The following is a 24,144-nucleotide window of genomic DNA, read 5'->3' as shown; positions in this document are numbered from 1 at the left end:
GTCAGAATCTGAAACCACTGGCTCAAAAAGTCTTACACAAAAATCACTTTGAGTCAAAAACTAAAAAAAAACTGGAAAGAACTGACATTCATCTAAAATCCATGTTTCTATTCAAAGAAAAATTAAAGCCATGAAAAGGTTGTTTTTATGTCCAGTTCTGGTCACCCAGTTATAGGAAGGATATTATCAAGCTGGACAGGGTTCAGAAGAGATTTACTAGGATGTTGCTGGGTATGGAAGGTTTGAGTTCCAAAAAAAGGCTGAAGAGGATGGGAGTTTTTTTCACTGGTTCATAGGAGGTCTCGACATGACCTGGTAGTAGTTTATAAAATAATGAGAGGTGTAGATAGAGTTGATGGAAGGTGCCTTTTCCCTGAAATGGGGGATTTCAAGACTAGGGAGCACATTTCTAAGGTAAGAGGAAAGAGATTTGAAAAGAGACATAAGAGGCAAATATTTTGTATAGAGGGTAATTCATGTGTGGAATGAACTTCCTGAGGAAGTGGTGAACTCGGGTAAACTACAATATTTTAAAAAAACATTTGGGTGGATACATAAACAGGAACGGTTTGGAGGGATATGGGCCAGGAAGCAGGCAGGTGGGACTAGTTTAGCTTGGGATTATGTTCATCATGGACTGCTTGAACCAAAGAGTCTATTTCCATGCTATATGACCCTATGGCTATGACTACAAACGTAGCATCCTCAAGGAAGGTGACCAAAGCTGTCCACAATACTCCACGTATGGTCTCACGTATGGTACAGTTGCAGCACCACTTCTTTACATTTGTACTCAATCCTTGAGAAATAAATGTCAAAATTCCATTTGCTTTCTTTATTACCTGCTTTAACTACATACTAGTTTCCTGCAATTGATGTATGAGGACAAACAGATCCTTCTGAAGTCTCTCTCCATTTTGACAATAATTTGTCTTTCTCTTTTTCCAACTGGGCATATTTACTGTCTAAACCTTAACTAACACTTACCTGTATTCAGTTCAATAAAGTCCACTGTAATGGTGGAGCTGAGTTCCTCAATTTCTCGTTCAAAACCAGCATAGTACTCTATTTTGGCTCGAAGTTCATAAAGACTGGGATTACTGTCCATAAATTTCTATGTAGTAACAGTTGAAAAGAAATTATAAGTTTAATTTAAACACAAAATGCTTGGAAATATGAGATTTAAATACATATAATTTGCTGAAGGTGACTGTTATTATAATTAGTAATGAAATAAAGGATCAATCATGATCTTAATGAACAGTCAAGCAAAGTTAATTAGAAAATGATGATGTAGCTATATGGTCAATTGCTGTTCCTGTTAAAGTAACAGATCATATCAGGTTTTAATGAGGTCTTCGTTCTTTGAGTTAATGTTGACATACTTTACTAAACACAGCTATTTACTACGCATGATGAAAGGGCAAAGGCTGCTGAAGCCTTTTAGAATCAGGTTCCAATTCCATGTGATCTGATGTCTGTATGATCCAGCTCCTTTTGCACTCATTTAGAAGCTTTTCTTTGAGTTAAGATAGATATAGTCCTTTACTCTACACCTGTTCCTTATATTCCCATGATTCACACAGCAAGTAATTTGGATGTAAAATGCACTGACTAGAAAATACAGCAGAAGCAGGTTCAATTAAGGCATTCAAGAGATGTCGAATGATCATTTGAATAGAGGCAGTGTGCAAGGTTATGGGAAAAAGCAGAAGATTGGCACGAGATAATGATTTTCCTTTGAAGAGCCAGTGCAGGCACAGTGAGCTGAATGGCTTCCTTCCATGCCATTACAATTTGTGATTTTCAGTAAAAATGACAGCAGATTTGGGACGTGACAACAGAGTTTTATGCTAATTTTTCCTTCTCGGGTAGTACGGTGAAAATATCCTTGAGCTCATAATCCAGGGCTCAGACCAATACTCCGGAGAGATTTAAGTTTATAATTTAATAAATACACCTGGAATGTCTATGCCTTGAAATGCTGTCACAAAACTATCAATGTTGTTGTAATGACCCATCTGCCATCCTATTCTGGCCTGACTGACAAGTGACTCCAGACCCACAGCAATGTAGCTAATTCTGAAATATCCTCTGGAATCATTTAGCAAACAAATAATTTCAAGGCAATGAGGATGCAGAACAAAAGTTGCCATCCAGTGATCCCAAAATTGCACAAAAGAATAATGAAAACAAATCTTGAGAGAGCAGGTGATGTATTTAAGTACACATTCCCTGTAAATTATTTTGCATGACCATAGACATATGCATAATTTCTTCCAGCAACTTCCATGCAACACTCTCCCAGAAGGCAGCAAATGGTGAGTGAAGGAGAAAGAGAAAGAAACCCACACTGCTAACTGACACAGCAGTGAATCAATTCGCAGTCACATAAAAAATAGAACACTACAGCTCAGTACAGGCCCTTCGGCCCTCGATGTTGCGCCGCCCTGTCATACTAATCTGAAACTCATCCCATCTACACTATTCCATGTACGTCCATATGCCTGTCCAATGACAACTTAAATGCACTTAAACTTGGCGAATCTACTACCATTGCAGGCAAAGCATTCCATACCCTTACTACTCTGAGTAAAGAAACTACCTCTGACATCTATCTTATGTCTATCTCCCCTCACTTTAAAGTTGTGTCCTCTCGTGTTTGCCGTTCCCATATTTGGAAAAAGGCTCTCCCTGTCCACCCTATCTAACCCTCTGATTATCTTGTATGTCTGTATTAAGTCACCTCTCAACCTTCTTCTCTCTAATGAGAACATCCCCGTGTCTGCGTGGGTTTCCTCCGGGTGCTCCGGTTTCCTCCCACAGTCCAAAGATGTGCGGGTCAGGTGAATTGGCCATGCTAAATTGCCCGTAGTGTTAGGTAAGGGGTAAATGTAGGGGTATGGGTGGGTTGCGCTTCGGCGGGTCGGTGTGGACTTGTTGGGCCGAAGGGCCTGTTTCCACACTGTAAGTCTAATCTAAAAAAACAGCCTCAAGGCCCTCAGCCTTTCCTCGTAAGACATTCCTTCCATACCAGGCAACATCTTAGTAAATCTCCTCTGCACCCTTGCCAAAGCTTCCACAACCCTCTTATAATGCAGTGACCAGAACTATACACAATACTCCAAGTGTGGCCGTACCAGAGCTTTGTACAGCTGCAGCATAACCTCCTGGTTCCAGAACTCAATCCCTCTATTAACAAAGGCCAAAACACTGTATGCCTTCTCAACAACCCTGTCAATCTGGGTGACAACTTTCAGGGATCTGTGTACATGGACAGCGAGATCTCTCTGCTCTTCTGCACTCCCAAGAATCTTACCATTAGCCCAGTACTTTGCATTCCGATTACTCCGTCCAAAGTGTATCATCTCACACTTGTACACATTAAACTCCATTTGCCACCTCTCAGCCCAGCTCCGCATCCTACCTATTTCTCTCTGCAACCTACTACATCATTTGTCACTATCCACAACTCCACCGACCCTAGTGTTGTCTGCAAATTTACTAACCCACCCTTCTGCGCACTCATCCAGGTCATTTATAAAAATGACAAACAGCAGTGGACCCAACACTGAACCTTGCGGTATGCCGCTAGTAACTGGACACCAAGATGAACATGTTCCAGCAAACACAACCTTCTATTTTCTTTCAGCAAGCCAATTACTGATCCAAACTGCTATGTCTCCCACAATCCCATTCCTCCACATTTTGTATAATAGCCCACTGTGGGGAATCTTATCGAACGCCTTGCTGAAATCCATGTACACCACATCAACCTGTTTACTCTCATCTACCTGTTTGGTCACTTTGTCAAAAAGTCAATAAGATTCATTAGGCACAATCTACCCTTCACAAAACCGTGCTGACTGTACCTGATCAGATTATTTTTTTCCAGATGGTTATAAATCCTATCTCTTATAACTTTTTCCAACACTTTACCAACAACTGAAGTAAGACTCACTGGTCTGTAATTAACTGGGTTGTCTCTACTACACTTTTTGAACAAGAGAATCACATAAGCAAGGACAAATGTTGGGCACAACATCGTGGGCCGAAGGGCCTGTTCTGTGCTGTATTGTTCTATGTTCTATGTTCTATTTGCTATCCTCCAGTCCTCAGGCACTATTCCTGTAGACAATGATGAATTGAAGATCAATGCCAAAGGCTCGGCACTCTCTTCCCTTGCTTCCCAGAGGATCCTAGGATAGATCCCATCCAGCCTAGGGGACTTGTCTATTTTCACATTCTGCAGTATTTCTAATACCTCAACCTTGTGAACCTCAATCTCTTCTAGTCTAGATGCAAGTATCTCTGTATCTTCCTCGCCAACATTTTCATCTTCTATAGTGAACACTGTCAAAAAATATTTATTTAGTGCTTCCCCTATCTCCTCTGACTCCACACACAACTTCCCACTATTATCCTTGATTGGCCCTAATTTAACTCTCATCATTCATTTATTCCTGATATACCTATGGAAAGCCTTAGGGTTAACCCTGATCATATCCGCCAACAACTTCTCATGTCTCCTCCTGGCTTTTCTAAGCTCTCTTTTTAGCTCCTTCCTGACTTCCTTGTAACCCTCAAGTGCCCTGACTGAGTTTTCACGTTTTATCCTAACATAAGCCGCCTTCTTCTTTTTGACCAGGGATTCCACTTCCTTAGTAAATCACGGCTCACACGTTCTATATCTTCCTCCCTGCCTGACAGCTACATATTATCTCGGACACACAGGAGCTTTTCCTTGAATAAGCTCCACATTTTTAATGTGCTCATCCGCTGCAGTTTCCTTCCCCATCTACGCTTCCTAAATCTTTTCTAATTGCATTGTAATTTCCCTTCCCCCAGCTGTAACTCTTGCTCTGTGGAGTACACCTATCCCTTTCCATCACTAAAGTAAACCTGACAGAATTGTGATCGCTGTCTCCAAAGTGCTCACCTACTTCCAAATCTAACACCTGGCCAGGCTTGTTACCCAGTACTAAATCTAAAGTGGCTTCGCCTCTTGAAAGCCTGTCTACATACTGTGTCAGGAAGCCCTCCTGCACACACTGGACAAAAACTGACCCATCTATCGTACTTGTACTGTAGTGATCCCAGTCAATATTTGGATAGTTGAAGTCCCCCATGACAACTACTCTGCCTCTCTCACTCCTGTCTGGATTCATCTTTGCTATCCTTTCCTCTACATCTCTGGAACTATTCGGAGGCCTATAGAAAACTCCCACATGGTGACTTCTCCTTTCCTGTTTCTAAGCTCGCCATACTACCTCAATTAACGAGTCCCCAAACATCCTTTCTACAACTGTAATATTGTCCCTGATCAACAATGCCACACCTCCCCCTCTCTTACCATCTTCCCTGTTCTTACTGAAACATCTGAATCCCGGAACCTGCAACAGCCATTCCTGTCCCTGCTCTATCCAGGTCTCCGTAATGACCATAACATCGAATCCCCAGGTACCAACCCACGCTGCCAGTTCACCCACTTTATTTCGGATGCTCCTTGCGTTGAAGTATACACACTTCAATCCAGGTTCTCGCTTGCCAGTGTCAGATACTTGATTTTGGAACTCCCTACTCTCATCCTCTTCTGTACCAGTCCTAAAATTTTGGTTCCCATCCCCTTGCTGTATTAGTTCAAATCCATCCTAATAGCTTTATTGAATTTCCCACCCAGGGTTTGGTCCCCCTCTGATTTAGATGAAGACCATCCTACTTGTAGAGGTCCCACCTACCCCAGAAAGAGCTCCAATTATCCAAAATCCTGAAACCCTCCCTCCTGCACCATTCCTGTAGCCATGTGTTAGACTCCTTTCCCTCCTTATTCCTCACCTCACTAGCATGTGGCACGGACAGTTACGGCCATTGCTGTTTGATTCATGTGTCCCTGGACATCGGAGTGCAACTAGGAAAACTTGACAAACAGTGAAATTCACAACTGATCTTGGTGGAACCTATGTGGGAGAGCTCACAGCACAGGAACAGATAAGTGCATAACTTTTAAGTGTAGCCTTGCTGTAAATCTACAATAGTGACTAGAGTGGGTTCTTTCTTGATTATATGTTTTATTGAGATGTCTGTTGATTAAATTTTTTAAAAAAATAAGCCATAATTATTAAGTTAGCCTGGAGCTGTTCTTTTTTAGACATAAGACGATTATATTTTCTGGGTCTATGGATTGTGAAGGAGCAAAGGTGTCCTTCAGTAGAGGGATATGCTCTTCTTGTCAGATGTGGGAGTTTAAAGAGAGTTTACATGTTACTGAGGATTATGTCTTTAAGAAATGTCTTTGGTTGCGAGTCCTATCAGATGGAATGGATCAGTTGGAGTGACAGTCAGAGGCAACAAGAAATTTACAAGAGCAAGGGGGTGTGATGAATGGCAATTATAGGAAGGGAGAAAAACTGCAGATACAGTCGGATAGCTGTGCTATCTCCAGGAAAGATAGGAGAGGTAGGCAAGTAGTGCAGGAGTCTTCTGTGGCTATCCCTATTTCAAACAAGTATGCTGTTTTGGAAAATTTAGGGGGTGAAGGACCCTCATGGGAATGTAGCACAAACAGCCAAGTTTCTGGTATCAAGACAGGCTCTAATGTAATGAAGGGTATGTCAGGTTCCAAGCGATCAACTGTGAGAGGCACAGTCAGACGTTTCTTCAGTCAGCAGCAAAAAATCAGAATGGCGTGTTGCCTCCCTGGTGCCAGGATCAAGGATGTCTCAGAAAGGGTGCAGAATGTTCTCAAGGGGGAGAGGGACTAGCAGGAGGTCATTGTACATATTGGACCCAACAACATAGGAAGGGAAAAGGATGAGATTCTAAAGGGCTAATATAGAAAGTTAGGCAGGAATTTAAAAAGGAGGTCCTTGAGAGTGGTAGTATCTGGAATACTCTCAGTTCTACAAGCTAGGGAGGGCAGGAATAGGAGGATAGAACAAATGGATGCATGGCTGGGGAGCTGGTGCATGGGAGAAGGGTTCACATTTTTGGATCATTGGAATCTCTTCTGGGGTAGAAGTGACCTGTACAAGAAGGATGAATTGGAACGAGGCTAATATACTGGCAGGGAGGTTTTCTAGAGCTGCTCAGGAGAATTTAAACTAGTAAAGGTGAGTGGGTGGGACCCAGGCAGATAATGAGGAAAGAGATCAATCTGAGGCTGATACAGTTGGGAAAAGAAGTGAGTCAAACAGTCAGGCAGGCAGGGACAAAGCAGAGAACATGGTAAAACTGATAAATTAAACTGCAATTACTTCAATACAAGAGGCCTAACAGGGAAGGCAGATTAACTCAGGGCACAGCGAGGAAGATGGGACCTGGGTATCATAGCAATTACCGAAACGTGGCTCAGAGATGGACAGGACTAGCAGCTTAATGTTCCAGGATACAAATGCTATAGAAAGGATAGAAAGGGGGGGCAAGAGCAAAAGAGGAGTAGTGTTTTTGATAAGGGATAGCATTACAGCTGTACTTGGTGAGGATATTCCTGGGAATATATTCAGGGAAGTTATTTGGGTGGCACTGAGAAATAAGAAAGGGATGATCACCTTATTGGGACAGTACATTAGACCCCTTAAGAGTCAGTGGAAAATTGAGAAACAAATTTGTAAGAAGATTAAAATTACCTGTAAGAATAATAGAAATATTATGGTAGGGGATTTTAATTTTCCAAACATAGACTAGGACTGTCATAGTGTGAATGGTTTAGATGGAGAGGAACTTCTTAAGTGTGTACAAGAAGATTTTCTGATTCAGTATGTGGATATACCTACTAGAGAACGTGCAAAACCTGACCTACTCTTGGGAAATAAGGCAGAGCAGGTGTCTGAGGCATCAAAGGGGGAGCACATTGAGGCCATTAGTTTTAAAATAGTGATGGAAAAGGATAGACTGGATCAAAAAGTTGAAGTTATAAATTGGAAGAAGGCCAATTTTGATGGTATTAGGCAAGAACTTTCAAAAGCTGATTGGATGCAGATGTTCACAGGTAAAGGGACGGCTGGAAAATGGGAAGCCTTCAGAAATGAGATAATGAGAGTGCAGAGACAGTATATTTCTGTTAGGGTGAAAGGAAAGGCTAGTAGGTATAGGGAATACTGGATGACTAAAGAAATTGAGGGTTTGGTTAAGAAAAGAAGGAAGCATATGTCAGGTATAGACAAGATAGGTAGAATGAATCCTGAGGAGAGTAGAAAGGTAGTAGGAGTATATTTAAGAGGGAAATCAGGAGGGCAAAAAGTGGGTATGCAATAGCTTTGGCAAGTAGAGTAAAGGAGAATCCAAAGTGTTTTTACAAATACATTAAGGACAAATGGATAATAGGGAGAGAATAGCCCCCCCACCCCCCCACCCCCGAAGATCAGCAACGCAACCTTTGTGCAGAGCTGCAGGAGATGGGGGAGATACTAAACAAGTATTTTGCATCAGTGTTTACTGTGGAGAAGGACATGGAAAATATAGAATGTAGGGAAATAGATAGTGACATTTTGAAAAACGTCCATGTTACAGAGGAACAGGTGCTGCATGTCTTGAAATGCATAAAAGTGGATAAATCCCCAGGACCTGATCAGGGTACCCTACAACACTGTGGGAAGCAAGGGAGGTCATTGCTGGGCCCCTTGCTGAGATATTTGTATCATCGATAGTCACAGGTGAGGTGCCAGAAGACTAGAGCTTGACTAACGTGGTACAATTTAATAAATATAGATAGAAAAAGCAGGGACCTATAGACTGGTGAGGTTAACATCAGTGATGGGCAAATTGTTATAGGGAATTCTGAGGGATAAGATGTACATGTATTTGGAAAGGCCAGGACTGATTAGGGATCGTCAGCATGGTTTTGTGTATGGGAAATCAGGTCTCACAAAGTTTATTGAGTTTTTTGAAGAAATAACAAAGAGGATTGATGTGGGTAAAGTGGTAGACATGATCTATGTGGACTTCAGTAAAGCCGTTTGACAAGGGTCCCCATGGGAGACTGATTAACAAGGTTAGATCTCATGGAAAACAGGGAGAACCAGCCATTTGGATACAGAACTGGCTCAAAAGTAGAAGACTGAGGGTGGTGGTGGAGGGTTGCTTTTCAGACTGGAGACCTGTGACCAGTGGAGTGCCACAAGGATCGGTGCTGTGTCCTCTACTTTTTGTCATTTACATAAATGATTTGGATGTGAACATAGGAATGATTAGTAAGTATGCAGATGAAACCAAAATTGGAGGTGTTGTGGACAGCGAAGAAGGTTACCTCAGAGTATAATGGGATCTTAATCAGATAAGCGAATGGGCTGAAGAGTGGCAGATGGAGTTTCATTTAGATAAATGCGAGGTGCTACATTTTGGTAAAGCAAATCAAAGCAGGACTTATACACAATGGTAAGTTCCTGGGGAGTATTGCTGAACAAGGAAACCTTGGAGTGCAGGTTCATATTTCCTTGAAAGTAGAGTCTCAGGTAGATAGGATAGTGAATAAGGCATTTCGTATGCTTTCCTTTATTGGTCAGAGAATTCAGTATAGGAGTTGGGAGGTTATGTTGCGGCTGTAAAGAATGTTGGTTAGGCCACTTTTGGAATATTGTGTGCAATTTTGGTCTCCTTCCTATTGGAAGGATGTTGTGAAACTGGAAAGGGTTCAGAAAAGATTTACAAGGATGTTGCCAGGGATGTAGGATTTGAGCTGTAGACAGACGCTGATCAGGCTGGGACTGTTTTCCCTGGAACGTGGGAGGCCGAGAGTGACCTTATAAAGGTTTATAAAATCAGGGATAGGATAAGTAGACAAAGTTCTTTCCCTGAGGTGAGGGAGTCCAGAACTCAAAGTCTTAGATTTAGGGTTAGAGGGGAAAGATATAAAAGGGACTCAAGGGGCAACCTTTTCATTCAGAAGGTGGTGCGTTTATGGAATAAGCTGCCAGAGGAAGTGGTGGAGGCTGGTGCAATTGTAGCATTTTAAAGGCATCTGTATGGGTATATGAATAGGAAGGGTTGAGAGGGATATGGGCCAAGTGCTGGCAAATGGGACTACAGTAGCTTAGGATATTTGGTTGTGCATGGATGAGTTGGACCGAAGAGTCTGTTGCCATGCTTTACATCTCTGTGACTCTGTGACTCTGCAAATGCAGAATGCAATATCAGAGAGCTCTGCTGAAACAGAGTAGAGTCAGGGAAGACAGAATACAATTTGTTTAAGGTACTGAATGTTCCTTAATTAGGAGTAAGCTGTTCAGTCCTTTGAGTCTGCCCACCGTTCGATACAATCATGGCTGATCCTCTATCTCAATGACATATTCCTGCTTTCTGTCTATATTCATTAAGGTTTTTAAAATCCAAAAAGTTATCAATCTATTTCTTGAATATACTCAATGACCCACCCGACACAGCCTTTTTTGGTAGCAAATTCTACACCGTCTGAATGAAGGAATGTTTTGTCATTCTCGTTCTCAATGGCTTATTCAGTGTCCTCCTAATTCTAGAAACCCCAACCAGGGAACACAATCTCCCTGCAGTACGTCTATCTACCCCTAGAATTACATATGTTTCAATCAAACCACAAGTATTTGAATAGGAGGGGTTTGGAGGGATATGGGCCAGGTGCTGGCAGATGGGACTGGATTGGATTGGGATATCTGGGCGGCATGGACGAGTTGGACAGAAGGGTCTGTTTCCGTGCTGTACCTCTCTATGACTATAATACTTTTCATTCTTCAAAATGCGAGTGAATACAATCCTAGTTGAACCAATCCCTTCTCACATGACAGTCTTGCCAAATCTGATATCAGCCCAGTGAAGCTATCTCGATGGCAAGTATATCCTATCTGCATGCAATACTCCAGGTGTAGTTTCACCAAAGCCCTGTATAACTACAGTGAAATATCTCTATATCTGAAATGAAGTCCTCTTGCAATCAAAGCCAACATATCATTTGCATTGCTAATTTCTTGCTGAAGGAGAAAGTGAGGACTGCAGATGCTGGAGATCAGAGCTGAAAATGTGTTGCTGGAAAAGCGCAGCACATCTTGCAATCTTCTTCAGGAAATCTGTTGTCATTTCCGCCACCTCCAAACAGACCCCACCACCAGGGATATATTTCCCTCCCCTCCCCTATCAGCGTTCCAAAAAGACCGCTCCCTTCATGACTCCCTCGCCAGGTCCACACCCCCACCACCCAACCTCCACTCCCGGCACCTTCCCCTGCAACCGCAAGAAATGCAAAACTTGCGCCCACACCTCCCCCCTCACTTCCGTCCAAGGCCCCAAGGGATCCTTCCATATCACCATAAATTCACCTGCACTTCCACTCACATCATTTACTGCATCCGCTGCACCCGATGTGGCCTCCTCTATATTGGGGAGACAGGCCATCTACTTGTGGAACGTTTCAGAGAACACCTCTGGGACACCCGGACCAACCAACCCAACCATCTGTGGCTCAAAACTTCAACTTCCCCTCCCACTCCACCAAGGACATGCAGGTCCTTGGACTCCTCCATTGCCAGACCATAGCAACACGACATCTGGAGGAAGACCGCCTCATCTTCTGCCTAGGAACCCTCCAACCACAAGGGATGGACTCAGTTTCTCCAGTTTCCTCATTTCCCCTCCCCCCACCTTGTCTCAGTCCCAACCCTCGAACTCAGCACCACCTTCCTAACCTGAAATCTTCTTCCTGACCTCTTCGCCCCCACCCTCACTCCGGCCTATCACCCTCACCTTAATCTCCTTCCACCTATCGCATTTCCAATGCTCCTCCCCCAAGTCCCTCCTCCCTAACTTTTATGTTAGTCTGCTTGGCACACTTTCCTCATTCCTGAAGAAGGGCTCATGCCCAAAACGTCGGTTCTCCTGCTCCTTGGATGCTGTCTGACCTGCTGCGCTTTTCCAGCAACACATTTTCAGCTCTAATTTCTTGCTGAACCTACCTGATAACTTCAATAACTGGTGTACAAGCTCCCTCTGCATATCCATGTTTTCTAATACATTGTCATTTAAATAACATATTATGTTTCTGTTTCTCACACCAAAGTGTATAATTTCATATTTACTCATGATGTAGGCATCCATCATTTGTTTGCAAACACACTCTGAAGCCTACTTGTGTCTGCCTCACAATTTACAATCTCATAATTTTGTGTTGTCAGCCAAACTGGAAATGTTGTATTTGTTTCCCTCATCCAAGTCATATATATACCATGAATAGCTGGAATCCAAGCACTAGTACATCAGTAATCACTGCCTATCACTTGAGAAAAGACCCATTTATTTTCACCTTGTTTCCTCTCTGTCAATCTTTCATCAATGACAATATACTACCCAAATCCTGTGTGCTTTACCTTTGCCCATTAACATCTTATATGGTGTCTGATCAAAAACATTCTTGAAACCTAAAATTGTCACATCCACTGTTTCTCCCTTATCTATAGTACTTGCTACATCCTCAAACAACTCTGACCAATTAGTTATACATGATTTCCCTTTCATTAATTTATGCAGGCTTTATCTAGCCCTGTCAATGCTTCACAAGTGTTATGTTATTACATTTTTTATGACAGACTCTAGCATTTTTGTCATTACTGACGTTATGGTAACTTGTCAGTAATTCCAGTTTTTTCACTTTAAACTTTTAAAAAAATATTAGAGTAACATTTACATGCTCCAATCTGTAGGAACTGCTCAATAGTCTATGGAATTTTGGAAGATGACCATTTATGCATCCAATATTTCCAGTTCCACGTCTTTTGATACTCTGGGATGTAGATTATCAGGTCTTGGGTATTTGTCAGCCTTTGACCTCATTACTTTCCCTTCCACTATTTTCTCACTAATACGGATTTCCTTCAATTCTGCCTGTGAACTAGACCTTGATTCCCTAACCTTTAAGAAGACTGAACTAAAGTTTACATGCAATTTTTCTACCAGTTCTCTATCCACATTATAGCATGCAACTTCAGACTATAAGACACACACATTTAATTTTACAATTTTTTTTGCACGGATGAGGGTACAATTGAAGTCATGGGTCACATTTATCTACATGTAAGATGGATGAAAAAGTCTTAACTAGCAATAACGTTGTGGAGGGCGATTTCTCACAACATACAACTGATAGAATCATATGTGTTTCTCCACAGAGGAGACAGTATAATTGTTGGAAATAGCATTAATTCTCAGGATTGAGAGAATTTTAGAATTCAGCAAACAAGATCAAGATGTTTGATCAAGAGGGGGAAAGTAGAGTATAAAAGTAAAATCAGAGGTTACACAGAAAAACTGACCTTAAAAGCTTATTAAATATGTGAAGAGAAAAAAGGCTGGCAAATACAGACATAGTCGGACTTGGAAAATTATCTTTGGGAATAAGGAAAGGACAGGACACAATAACTTCCCAGAAATGTTAAAAGGGGAAGGAGAGACAAAACAAGAGAATTATAGACCAGATACCTAGCATCAGTAGTGAGGAAAATGAAAGTCTGAAAGACAAGACCAGAGAATCTCTGGAAAGCATTAATGGATTGGACAAAGTCAGTGTGTGTTGTGAAAAGCAAATCATATTCAACAAATCTACTGGAGATTTTTCAGGATGCAATAAGTCGAACAGTTAAGGGAGAACCGGTAGATGTGGTGTATTTGGATTTTCAAAAGACTTTTGAAAAGATCCAATGTAAGAGGTTAGTGGGCAAAGTTAAAACATGTGGAATGGATTGATATTTTATCATGGATCAGGAACTAGTTCACAGGAAACAGAGAGTGGGAATAAATGGTCATTTTGTAAATACCAGTCAATGACAATTCATATGAGGTTCAATGTTTGGACCCCATGACATATATAAGGGAATCAAATGCAATATTTCCAAGATTGCTGATGAAACAAATCGAGGCAGGTTTGTGAGATGTGAATCTGGGTGAGATAATTCCTCTAGGAATGCCTTGGGTATCTTCTCCAATGGATATATCTCATCTACTTCAGGCATCATCTCTCATGGTGAAGGATGCTGTACTGTATGTGTGATCACTACTATTTACACTGTTCTGAGACTGTTTTACATTCACACACCATTTGGAAGTGATCTACAGCTTTGAAATGCAGTGTTCCTTACTGATATTTGGACATTGCCTGTACCTGAGACCCCTTAGCCCAGCAGCATTAACACTGGTTTCTAGACTATATCAGCCTGTCAAGTTCTCTAAGAATCTTGTATGTTCCAGTGAGGTTCTCTTCTCATTCTTCTATATTCCATGTCCAGGTCCAATCTATTCAACTCATAAGAGAGTTTGTTCATACTTGGTATCCACCTAGTGAACATTCTCTGGACTGCCTCCAATGCCGTCTATCTTTCCTTAGAAAGACAGTATTCCAGCTGTGATCCTATTAGTGTGTTGGATGGTTGTAACAAAAAAAACACTGACTTTTATATTCCATTCTTTTTGAAATAAAGGCCATTTGTCCTCCATTATCGGCTGAACTTGGATGCTGAATTTTTGTGAGGCATGGACATGGACTCCCAAATCCCTCAGCTAAGATTCTGGGGACCTGGGTTCGAATCCACTATGGCAGATGGTGGAATTTGAACTCAATTTTTTAAAAATCTGGAACTAAGAAACTACTGGTGACCATGAAATCATTGTCAAATATGGCAAAAACTCATCTGATTCACTAACGTCCTTCAGAGAAGGAAATCTGCCATACTCACCTGGTCAGGCCTACATGTGACTCCAGACCCACAGCAATGTGGTTGACTCTCAATTGCCCTCTGAAATGGCCTAGCAACAACCTTGGCACCAGAAAAGACAACCACAGAAACAGCCCTGTCGATCCTGCAAAGTCCAAATTACTAACATCTGGGGTCTGGCGCCAAAGTGTCTCACAGACTAGTCAAGCAAACCTGCCATAGTCATACTCACAGAATCATATCTTAGAGAGAATGACCTAGACAGCACCATCACCATCCTAAGATATGTTCTTCCCCTGGACAGGCCCAGCAGATGTGGCAGCACAGCGTAATAAAGTTGGGAGGGAGTTGTACTGGAAGTCCATAATGCTGACTCTGGACCTCATGAGTTCCAGGTCTTCAGGTTAAATGTGGATAATGAAACCTCCTGCTGATTATCACATTCCATCCTCCCAGCCGATCAGTGCAGCGGCATGGTGGTACAGTGGCTAGCACTGCTGCCTCACAGCGCCAGAGACCCGGGTTCAATTCCCGCCTCAGGCAACTGTCTGTGTGGCGTTTGCACGTTCTCCCCGTGTCTGCGTGGGTTTCCTCTGGGTGCTCCGGTTTCCTCTCACAGTACCAAAATGTGCAGGTTAGGTGAATTGGCCATGCTAAATTGCGCATAGTGTTAGGTGACAGGGTATATGTAGGGGAATGGGTGTCTGTGGGTTGCTCTTCGGAGGGTCAATGTGGATTTGTTGGGCCGAAGAGCCTGCTTCCACACTGTAAGAAAGCTAAATTGAAGTTCTGTACCCATATGGGGACCTCAACCAGGACCTTGAGTTCATGTCACACTACAAGTGACCACCATTGCACTATACTCACACACAGGCACTCCTATACACACACCCCTACAGACACAGACATTCCCATACTCACACATGTATCCTCTCACAGACTTAGACAGTCTACACGTACATATGCACACATACACACACTCTCTCACATTCACAACACCCCCACACCAGAGAGACAGACAGACAGACACACAGACACACACACACACACACACACACACACACACAAAACCCACATGCACACATATACATATATGTTTGTGGGGTGATACATTGTACTTTGCTCAAAAACTGCATGAATTCATGTAAGAGTCTGTTAACTCACTTTTTAGATTAGAATCCGTCTAAACATTACAGCACAGACAGAGAACACGGGGACTAAAACCTTCAAAATATTGTCTGGCTAACACCAATTGTTACTTTTAACCTGAGAATGTAACTTTCTAAAAAAAGTTTTGTGATTTACATATGAAAGAAGTGAAACTATCATGGTATTCAAACAGATGGGAGGCTCAACAAACAATCAAGGTATTTTTCAATGTATAATTTCAGTTACATCACACTGTAAACTTTTGCTATAAATTCTGTGTCTTACAATTTTGTATTCCACAACCACCTGATGAAGGAGCATCACTCCGAAAGCTAGTGCTTTCAATTAAACCTGTTGGACTATAACCTGATGTTGTGTGATTTTAACTTTGTACATGGCAGTCCAACACTGGTGTCTCCAAATCATCCTCACTCAACTGATGAACAACACTTAGTGGAAGCACTGAGGATGGCAAGGGCACAAAATGTTCTCTGTGTGGGGGATTTTAATGTCCACCACCAAGTGCAGCTCAGCAGCAGTATCGAGCTGGTCAGGGCATTAAGGACAACCTGCTAGACTGGGTCTGTGGCACACAGGAAGATGGTTGTGATTGCTGGAGGCCAGTCATCTCACTTTCGGGACATCTCAGTAATGTCCTAGGCCCAACTATCTTTTGCTGCTTCATTATTGACGTCCCCTCCAGCATACGGTCAAAAATGGGGATGTCTGTTGACGATTGTAAAACGTTCAGCACCAATCAAATACTGAAGCAGTCCCTTTTCAAATTCAACAAGATTTGGACAATATCCAGGCTTGGACTGACAAGTGACAAGTAACATTCTCACCACACTAATGGCAGGCTACGACCATCACCAATAAGAAACAACCTAATCACCACCCTTAGACAATCAATGGTGTTACCTATGATTACCAAATCCCCCATTATCCTAAGAATTTACATTGACCAGAAAATCAACTGGACTCAACACATAAACACAGTGGCTACAAGAACAAGTTCAAAGCTAGGAATACTGCGGCAAGTAACTTACTCCCTGGCTCTCCAAGTCTGTCCACCATCTACAAGGCACTCATCAGGACTAAAATGGAATACTCCACACTGGCTTGAATTAGTGAACCTCCAACAACACTCAAGAAGTTTGACACCATCCAGGGCAAAGAAGCCTGCTTGATTGGCACTACATGCACAAGCACCCACTCCCTCCATCACTGATGCTCAGTAGCAGAAGTGTACATTATCTACAAGATGCACTGCAGAAATTCTGCAAAGATCCTCAGACAATACATTCCAAACTCACAACCACTTCCATCTAGAAGCAGATACATGGGTTCACCATCAACTTCACCAAACCAGATGGTGTTGAGACATCACTTGTTTGCATTCTGGGAGTGTGCTGTGCAGTCAGTGTGGGGATCAAGGGCATTGTGGAAGAACTTGCTGGTAAACACTGGTCAGCCCCAAGCATTACATTACTGTAGTGTTTCCATCCCTCCTTCTTCCTCAAACCAAAAAAAAAGGACAGTCAAGGTTCAGAGACGAGACAGAACATCGTGAGAGGAACATGAGCAGCGAGAGTTGCAGCAGGTAAGGAATCTGAGCCTAAACAGCTTTTGGAAACTGTTGTTAGTGAATAGCAGGTAGGTTGTAACAAATTGATATTGGAGCAGAGAGCACCAGCAGTTTCAATTTAGCATTAGAAATATTTGATATTGTAAGGATTAATTAAGTTAAAAAGGGTGAGATATGGCAGGAGAGTTGCAGATCATAATCTACTCCTGGTGCTCAATGTGGGAAGCCAGGCACATTTCCAATGACCGGGACCTCCATGTGTTAAAGATGTGTCCTGGAATCGCAAGTTTCAGAGTTGGAACAGCATCTAGGGACACGATGGAAAATTTGTGAGGCAGAAAGTCCCACAGACTCAGACACCATAGTCAGGAAGGGAATGGGTGTCCACTAGATAGAGCAGGAAGGCTAGGCAAGCAGTGCAGGAATCTCCTGTGCTATATCCCTGCAAAATAGAAATACCATCTTGGATACTATTCAGATGACAGGTCTCACAGGGTAATAGCAGCAACCAAATTCATGGCACTATAGTTGGCTGTGCTGCAGAAGGAAGGAGAAATAGGCATAGAAATGCTATAGTATTTTTTTAGATAAGATTCTCTACAGTGTGGAAACAGACCCTTCAGCCCAACAAGAGCACACCGACCCTCCAAAGAGTAACCCACCCAGTTCCATTTCCCTGTGACTAATGCACCTAACACTACGGGCAATATAGCATGGCCATTTCACCTGACCTGCACATCTTTGGATGTGGGAGGAAACTGAAGCACTCGGAGGAAACCCACACAGACACTGGGAGAATGTGCAAACTCCATACAGACAGTTGCCAAAGGCTGGAATCGAACCTGGGTCCCTGGTGCTGTGAGGCAGCAGTGTTAACCACTCAGTTGCCATGCCACCCATCTTTGAGGATTCAACTAAAAGGGGCATTTCTGTGGCTGCAAACAAGAGTCCAGGATGGTCCTGGATGTCTTGGAGCAATTGCAGGATTCTGGAGGGGAAGGAAAAACAAGCAGTAGTCATGGTACATGTTAGCACTCATGAAGCAGAATTAGAGAACTAGGAAGAAAGCTGAAATGCAGGACCTCCAAGGTAGTTATCTCAGGATTACTACCAGTGCCACATGCTAGTCAGAGTAGAAACAGCAGGATATATAGGATGAATACATGGCCGAAAAGGTGCTGTGAGGGGGAGGGTTTAAGATTCATGGGTCATTGGGAACAGTTCTGAGGAAGGTGGGACCTGTACAAACTGAATGGGTTACACCTGCGCAGGACAGAAACTGATATCCTTGGAAGGATACTTCTAAAGTGGTTGAGGATACTTCTAAAGTGGTTGGGGATGAATGGGAACCACAGGAGTAGAACTGTTTACACAAAAAATTGAGAGAAAGGTAAAAACCAAGGCAAACATGGTTAAGAACAAGAAAAGCAGGTAAACGCTGCTGAAAAGAGCCAAGGAAGTGGTCTGAAATGTGTGAAATATATTATGGTGGATGAACAGTTTAGTACTTGGAACTATGACATTATTGTGATTATGGAGACTTGGCTGAAAGGTGGACATGACTAGCAGGTGAATATCCCAGGACTTTGATGTTTCAGGTGTGATAGAAGTGGATGCAAAAGGGGTGGAGGAGTTGCATTAATGGTAAAAGGAGTATCTCTCAGCTGTACCAAGGGAGGATACATCAGAAGACTCGTGCAGCAAGGGCAATATGAGTAAAACTCAGGAATAGGAAAGCTGAAATCATAGTGTTGGCGCTATACTGCAGTAAAAAATGAGGTCTGCAGATGCTGGAGATCACAGCTGCAAATGTGTTGCTGGTCAAAGCACAGCAGGCCAGGCAGCATACTGCAGGCCTCCTAACAGCCAGCGGCAGATAGAGGAGAGAATATGTAGTCAGACTTTGGTAAGATGTAAAAGAGTAGGGTTGTGATGGTTGGTGATTTTAATTGCCCCTGTATTTAACCGGGAATCATGTTGTGCTTAGGGCTTAAATGGGGCAGAATTTGTAAGGACATGAGGGTTTCTCGACACAGTATGTGAACAGTCCAATCAGGGAAGGGGTTATACTGAACTTGGGTTTGGGAAATGAGCCCAGCCAAGTAAGTGAGGTTTCAGTGGGGAAGCATTTCGGGAGTAGTGATCATGATACCATGAGTTTTAAGATACTCGTGAAGGGGAGGGATAACAACAGTCCTTGGGTGAATGTGTTAAATTTAGGGAAGGTAAACTACAACAACACTTGGTAGGAACTGGAGAATGTTGATTGTAGGTGGCTGTTTGAGGATAAATCATCAGACATGTGGGAGTATTTCAAATGGCAGTTGTTACGAGTCCAGGAGCGACACGTTCCTGCAAGTGTGGCAAGTTACATAAACCTTGAATGACCAGGGATGTTATGACCTTGGTCAGAAAGAAAAAGTGAGCATACTTAAGGACTAGGAGGATGGGAATTGACAAAGCCCTTGAAGTATATACGGAAAATAAGAAAGAGCTTAAACAAGAAATTATAAGGGCTAAAAGGGGTCATGAAAAGCCATTACCAAACAGGATTAAAGAGAATCCCAAGGCTTTTTATACCTATATAAAAAAACAAGAGGGTAGCCAGCGAAGGGGTTGGCCCTCTCAGGGACAAAGGAGAGAAGGTATGCATGGAGCCAGAAGAGTAGGTGAGGTCCCAAGTGAATACTTTGGGTCACTATTCATCAAGGAGAAGGAATTAGTGAAGGATGATCTCAGGGAAGGGAGTTTTGAATTTCTAAGACAAATTGCTATTAAAAAGCAAGGTGTGTTGTGCGTCTTAAAAATGTTAAGGTAGATAAGTCCCAGGGTCCTGATGGGATCTATCCGAGAACAAATTGCTGGAGCATTGACAGACATTTTTGTATCCACTTTGGCCATAAGTGAGGTCCCAGAGGACTGGAGAATAACCAATGTTGTCCCATTGTTTAAGAAGGGTAGCAGGGATAATCCAGAAAATTACAGGTCTCTGGGCTTCATGTGAGTGGTAGGGAAATTATTGGAAAAGATTCTCAGAGACAAGATCTGTAAGCACTTAGGAACAAATGGACATATTATCGACTGATAGCATTGTTTCATCAGGGGATGTCATGCCTCATTAGCTTGATCAAATCTTTTGAGGAGGAGATGAGGGTGATTCATGAGGGAAAAGTGGTTGATGTCTTCATAGACTTCAGTAAAGCCTTTGATAAGGTCCCTCATGGCAGTCTGGTACAAAGGGTTAAGTCACATGGTATCAGGGTGAGCCGATAAGATGGATACAGAACTGGCTTAATCATAAGAGAAAGGTGGTTTTTGGAATGGAGGGCTGTGACAAGTGGTGTTCCACAGGGAGCAATGCTGGGACCTCTGCTGCTTGTGGTCTACATAAATGACTTGGAAGAAATGTGGCAGGTCTAATTAGTAAGCTTGTAAATGATACAAAAGTTGGTGGAGTTGCAGATAGTGAGGAGGATTGTCAGAGGATGCAGCAGGTTATAGATCAGTTGAGGCATAGGCAGAAAAATGGTAGATGAAGTTTAATGTCAGATGATGCATTCTGGAAGGTCAAGTACAGGTGGAAATTTTACAATGAATGGTAGAACCCTTCGGAGTATTGATATGCACCGGGATCTAGGAGTGCAGGTCCACAGATCACTGAAGGTGGCAGCACTGATAGATAATGTAGTAAATAAGCTGAAAATGTGTTGCTGGAAAAGCACAGCAGGTCAGGCAGCATCCAAGGAACAGGAGATTCGATGTTTCAGGCATAAACCCTTCTTCAGGAAGAAGGACTTATGCCCGAAACGTCAAATCTCCTGTTCCTTGAATGCTGCCTGACCTGCTGCGCTTTTCCAGCAACACATTTTCAGCTCTGATCTCCAGTATCTGCAGACCTCACTTTCTCCTCAAAGGTAGTAAATAAAACAGGTTCGTGGCATGCTTGCCTTCAGTGGAATGGGCATTGATTACACGAACAGACAAGTTATGCTGCAGCTTTAGTCGCCACACTACCAGAAGTATGGGATGCTTTGGAGAGGGCGCAGAAAAGGTTTACCAGGATGTTGTTTGGTATGGAGGATTTTAGTTGTAAACAAAGGTTGGATAGACTGTGTTAGTTTTTTGCTGGATCACAGGAAGTTGAGGGGCAACCTGATCGAAGTTTACAAGATTGTGAATGGCATGGACAGAGTGGAAAGTATGAGGCTTTTTCCCAGGGTGGAGGGATCAATTACTAGGGGACACAGGTTTAAAGTGTGAGGAGGATGGAGTTTAAAAGAGATGTGTAGGCAAGTTTTTCACACAAAAGGTGGTGAATGCCTGGAACATGCTGTCAGGGGAGGTAGTGCAAACTGACACAATAGCAGCATTCAAGAAGCACCTGAATGAACTCATGAATAGGAAGGGAAAAGAGGGATACGGATCCTGTAAGTGTAGACAGTTTTAGTATGGAAAAGTAAAATGTGTTGGCGCAGGCCTGGAGGGCCGAAGGGCCAGTTCCTGTACTGTATTGTTTTTTGTTCTTTTTTTTTCCTCCAGCCGCTCACCGTCCTGACTTGGAAAAATATTGCCGTTCCTTCACTGTCACTGGGTCAAAATCCTGGAATTCCCTCCTTAATGGCATTGTGGGTTAACACAACGGGTTCAAGAAGACAGTTCACCGACACCTTCTCAAGGGCATGGAGTATAAACCTGTGAGAGAGTGTGTGTGTGGATGTGAGGGTTAGGGTGTGTCTATATGAGAGAGAGCTTGTATATGAGGGAGGGTCTGCGTGAGTGTACGAGCATATAAGAGTGTATGTGTATGTGTGCTTGTGTGTGTGCTTGTGTGTGTATGAGTGAGACAGAGAGAGAGATTAGATTAGATTACTTACAGTGTGGAAACAGGCCCTTCGGCCCAACAAGTCCACACTGACCCGCCGAAGCGCAACTCACCCATACCCCTACATTTACCCCTTACCTAACACTATGGGCAATTTAGCATGGCGAATTCACCTGACCCGCACATCTTTGGACTGTGGGAGGAAACCGGAGCACCCAAAGGAAACCCACGCAGACACGGGGAGAACGTGCAAACTCCACACAGTCAGTCGCCTGAGGTGGGAATTGAACCCGGGTCTCAGGCGCTGTGAGGCAGCAGTGCTAACCAGAGAGAGAGAGACAGCGTGTGTAGTGTAGTGGGTCACCTGCAGTGTGACAAAAACCCAAGGTCATGGTTGAGGCCATCCTCATAGACACACACAAGCAAGGATGCCCCAAGGCATGGTACATTTGTGAGACCAAGCAGAAACTATGATCACGGATGAATGGACACCGCACAACAATCACCCGACAGGGATATTCCCTCCCATTTGGGGAACAGTTCAGTGGTCAGGGAGATTCAGCCTTGGATCTTTGGGTAACCATCCTCCAAGGCAGACTTTGGGATACACAACAACGCAGAGTGGGCGAGCAGAGGCAGGGAGCCAAGCTCAGTACCCATGAGGCTTATACTCCATCACAGTCACACACACACTTTACCAAGCATGCACACACACAAACACACACTCTCTCAAGTGCATTCACATTTACATTCACACATTCATATGCAGACACTCACACTCTTTTTCTCTCTTTCTCTCCCATGCATGCACACAATCATATAAGTCTATGGGGTGGATTTGCATTTGCAGAATTATATTTGCAGATACACTCTATTTTGCACAAAAAGCACACAATCTGCGGGCAGTCAATGCAGGCAGTCATTCCATGTAATATTTTATAAATTCCACTTTGGAAATAGAAAACTATGACTCAAAATTTGGATACAGACAAACTCTAACCTCACATCTTTAATGCATGGTCTGAGCTGAGATGTCACATTTTTATGAAACCTTCACTTATCTCGAGAAGGTGACTTAAAAGAAGTTCTGGGATTTACATATTAATGAACTGAAATCTGCAACTCATTCTAAAAGATGATAGATTAGATTAGATTACTTACAGTGTGGAAACAGGCCCTTCGGCCCAACAAGTCCACACCGATCCGCCGAAGCGCAACCCACCCATACCCCTACACTTACTCCTTACCTAACACTACGGGCAATTTAGCATGGCCAATTTACCTAACCTGCACATCTTTGGACTGTGGGAGGAAACCGGAGCACCCAGAGGAAACCCACGCAGACACGGGGAGAACGTGCAAACTCCACACAGTCAGTCGCCTGAGGCGGGAACTGAACCCGGGTCTCTGGCGCTGAGAGGCAGCAGTGCTAACCACTGTGCCACTGTGCCGCCCACTAATAGCAATCCAGGTTCAATATATAATTTCAGTTGCATGATACAATAATATTTTGCTATAAATTCTGTGTCTTTTGGTCTTGCTCTACTTGATAAAGGAACAGCACTCCGAAAGTGAGTGCTTCCATAAAAACCTATTGGACTATAACCTGGTGTTGTGTGATTTTTAAATTTGATAAATTTGATACCCCAAATGGCAGTCTCATATTAAAAAGATCAGCAGAATTAAACAGGACAGATGGGTCCAACACACCAAACTTCTACGGATTACCAAAAATACACAAATCTGGGAACCACCCCCCCCGACCCATAGTCTCTCTACTGGTACACCAACATACAGACTAGCCAAGAAACTCCACCAAAAGCTCAAACACCTAATCAAAGATTCACGCCACTCCATTCATTCCACCCAAGAATTCCTGAACACCATCAAAGACATCAAGACAGAAGTTATGATTTGGAGAT

General features: G+C 42.9%; 1 protein-coding gene across 1 annotated transcript in view; it reads right to left on the bottom strand.

Moving 5' to 3' along the window:
* Positions 1 to 24,144, bottom strand: part of LOC132834281 (dynein axonemal heavy chain 8-like) — a 1,170,382-nt gene that overhangs the window by 633,563 nt on the left and 512,675 nt on the right. The window contains exon 27 of the mRNA XM_060853001.1: positions 988 to 1,114. Within this exon, the coding sequence (XP_060708984.1) occupies positions 988 to 1,114 (127 nt within the window). The remainder of the gene's footprint in view (positions 1 to 987; positions 1,115 to 24,144) is intronic.

The sequence above is a fragment of the Hemiscyllium ocellatum genome, chromosome 3 (genome assembly GCF_020745735.1).
Source record: "Hemiscyllium ocellatum isolate sHemOce1 chromosome 3, sHemOce1.pat.X.cur, whole genome shotgun sequence".
Lineage (NCBI taxonomy): Eukaryota > Metazoa > Chordata > Chondrichthyes > Orectolobiformes > Hemiscylliidae > Hemiscyllium > Hemiscyllium ocellatum.
Note: the sequence above shows the minus strand (reverse complement) of the source record. Positions and strands in the feature narration are given on the sequence as shown.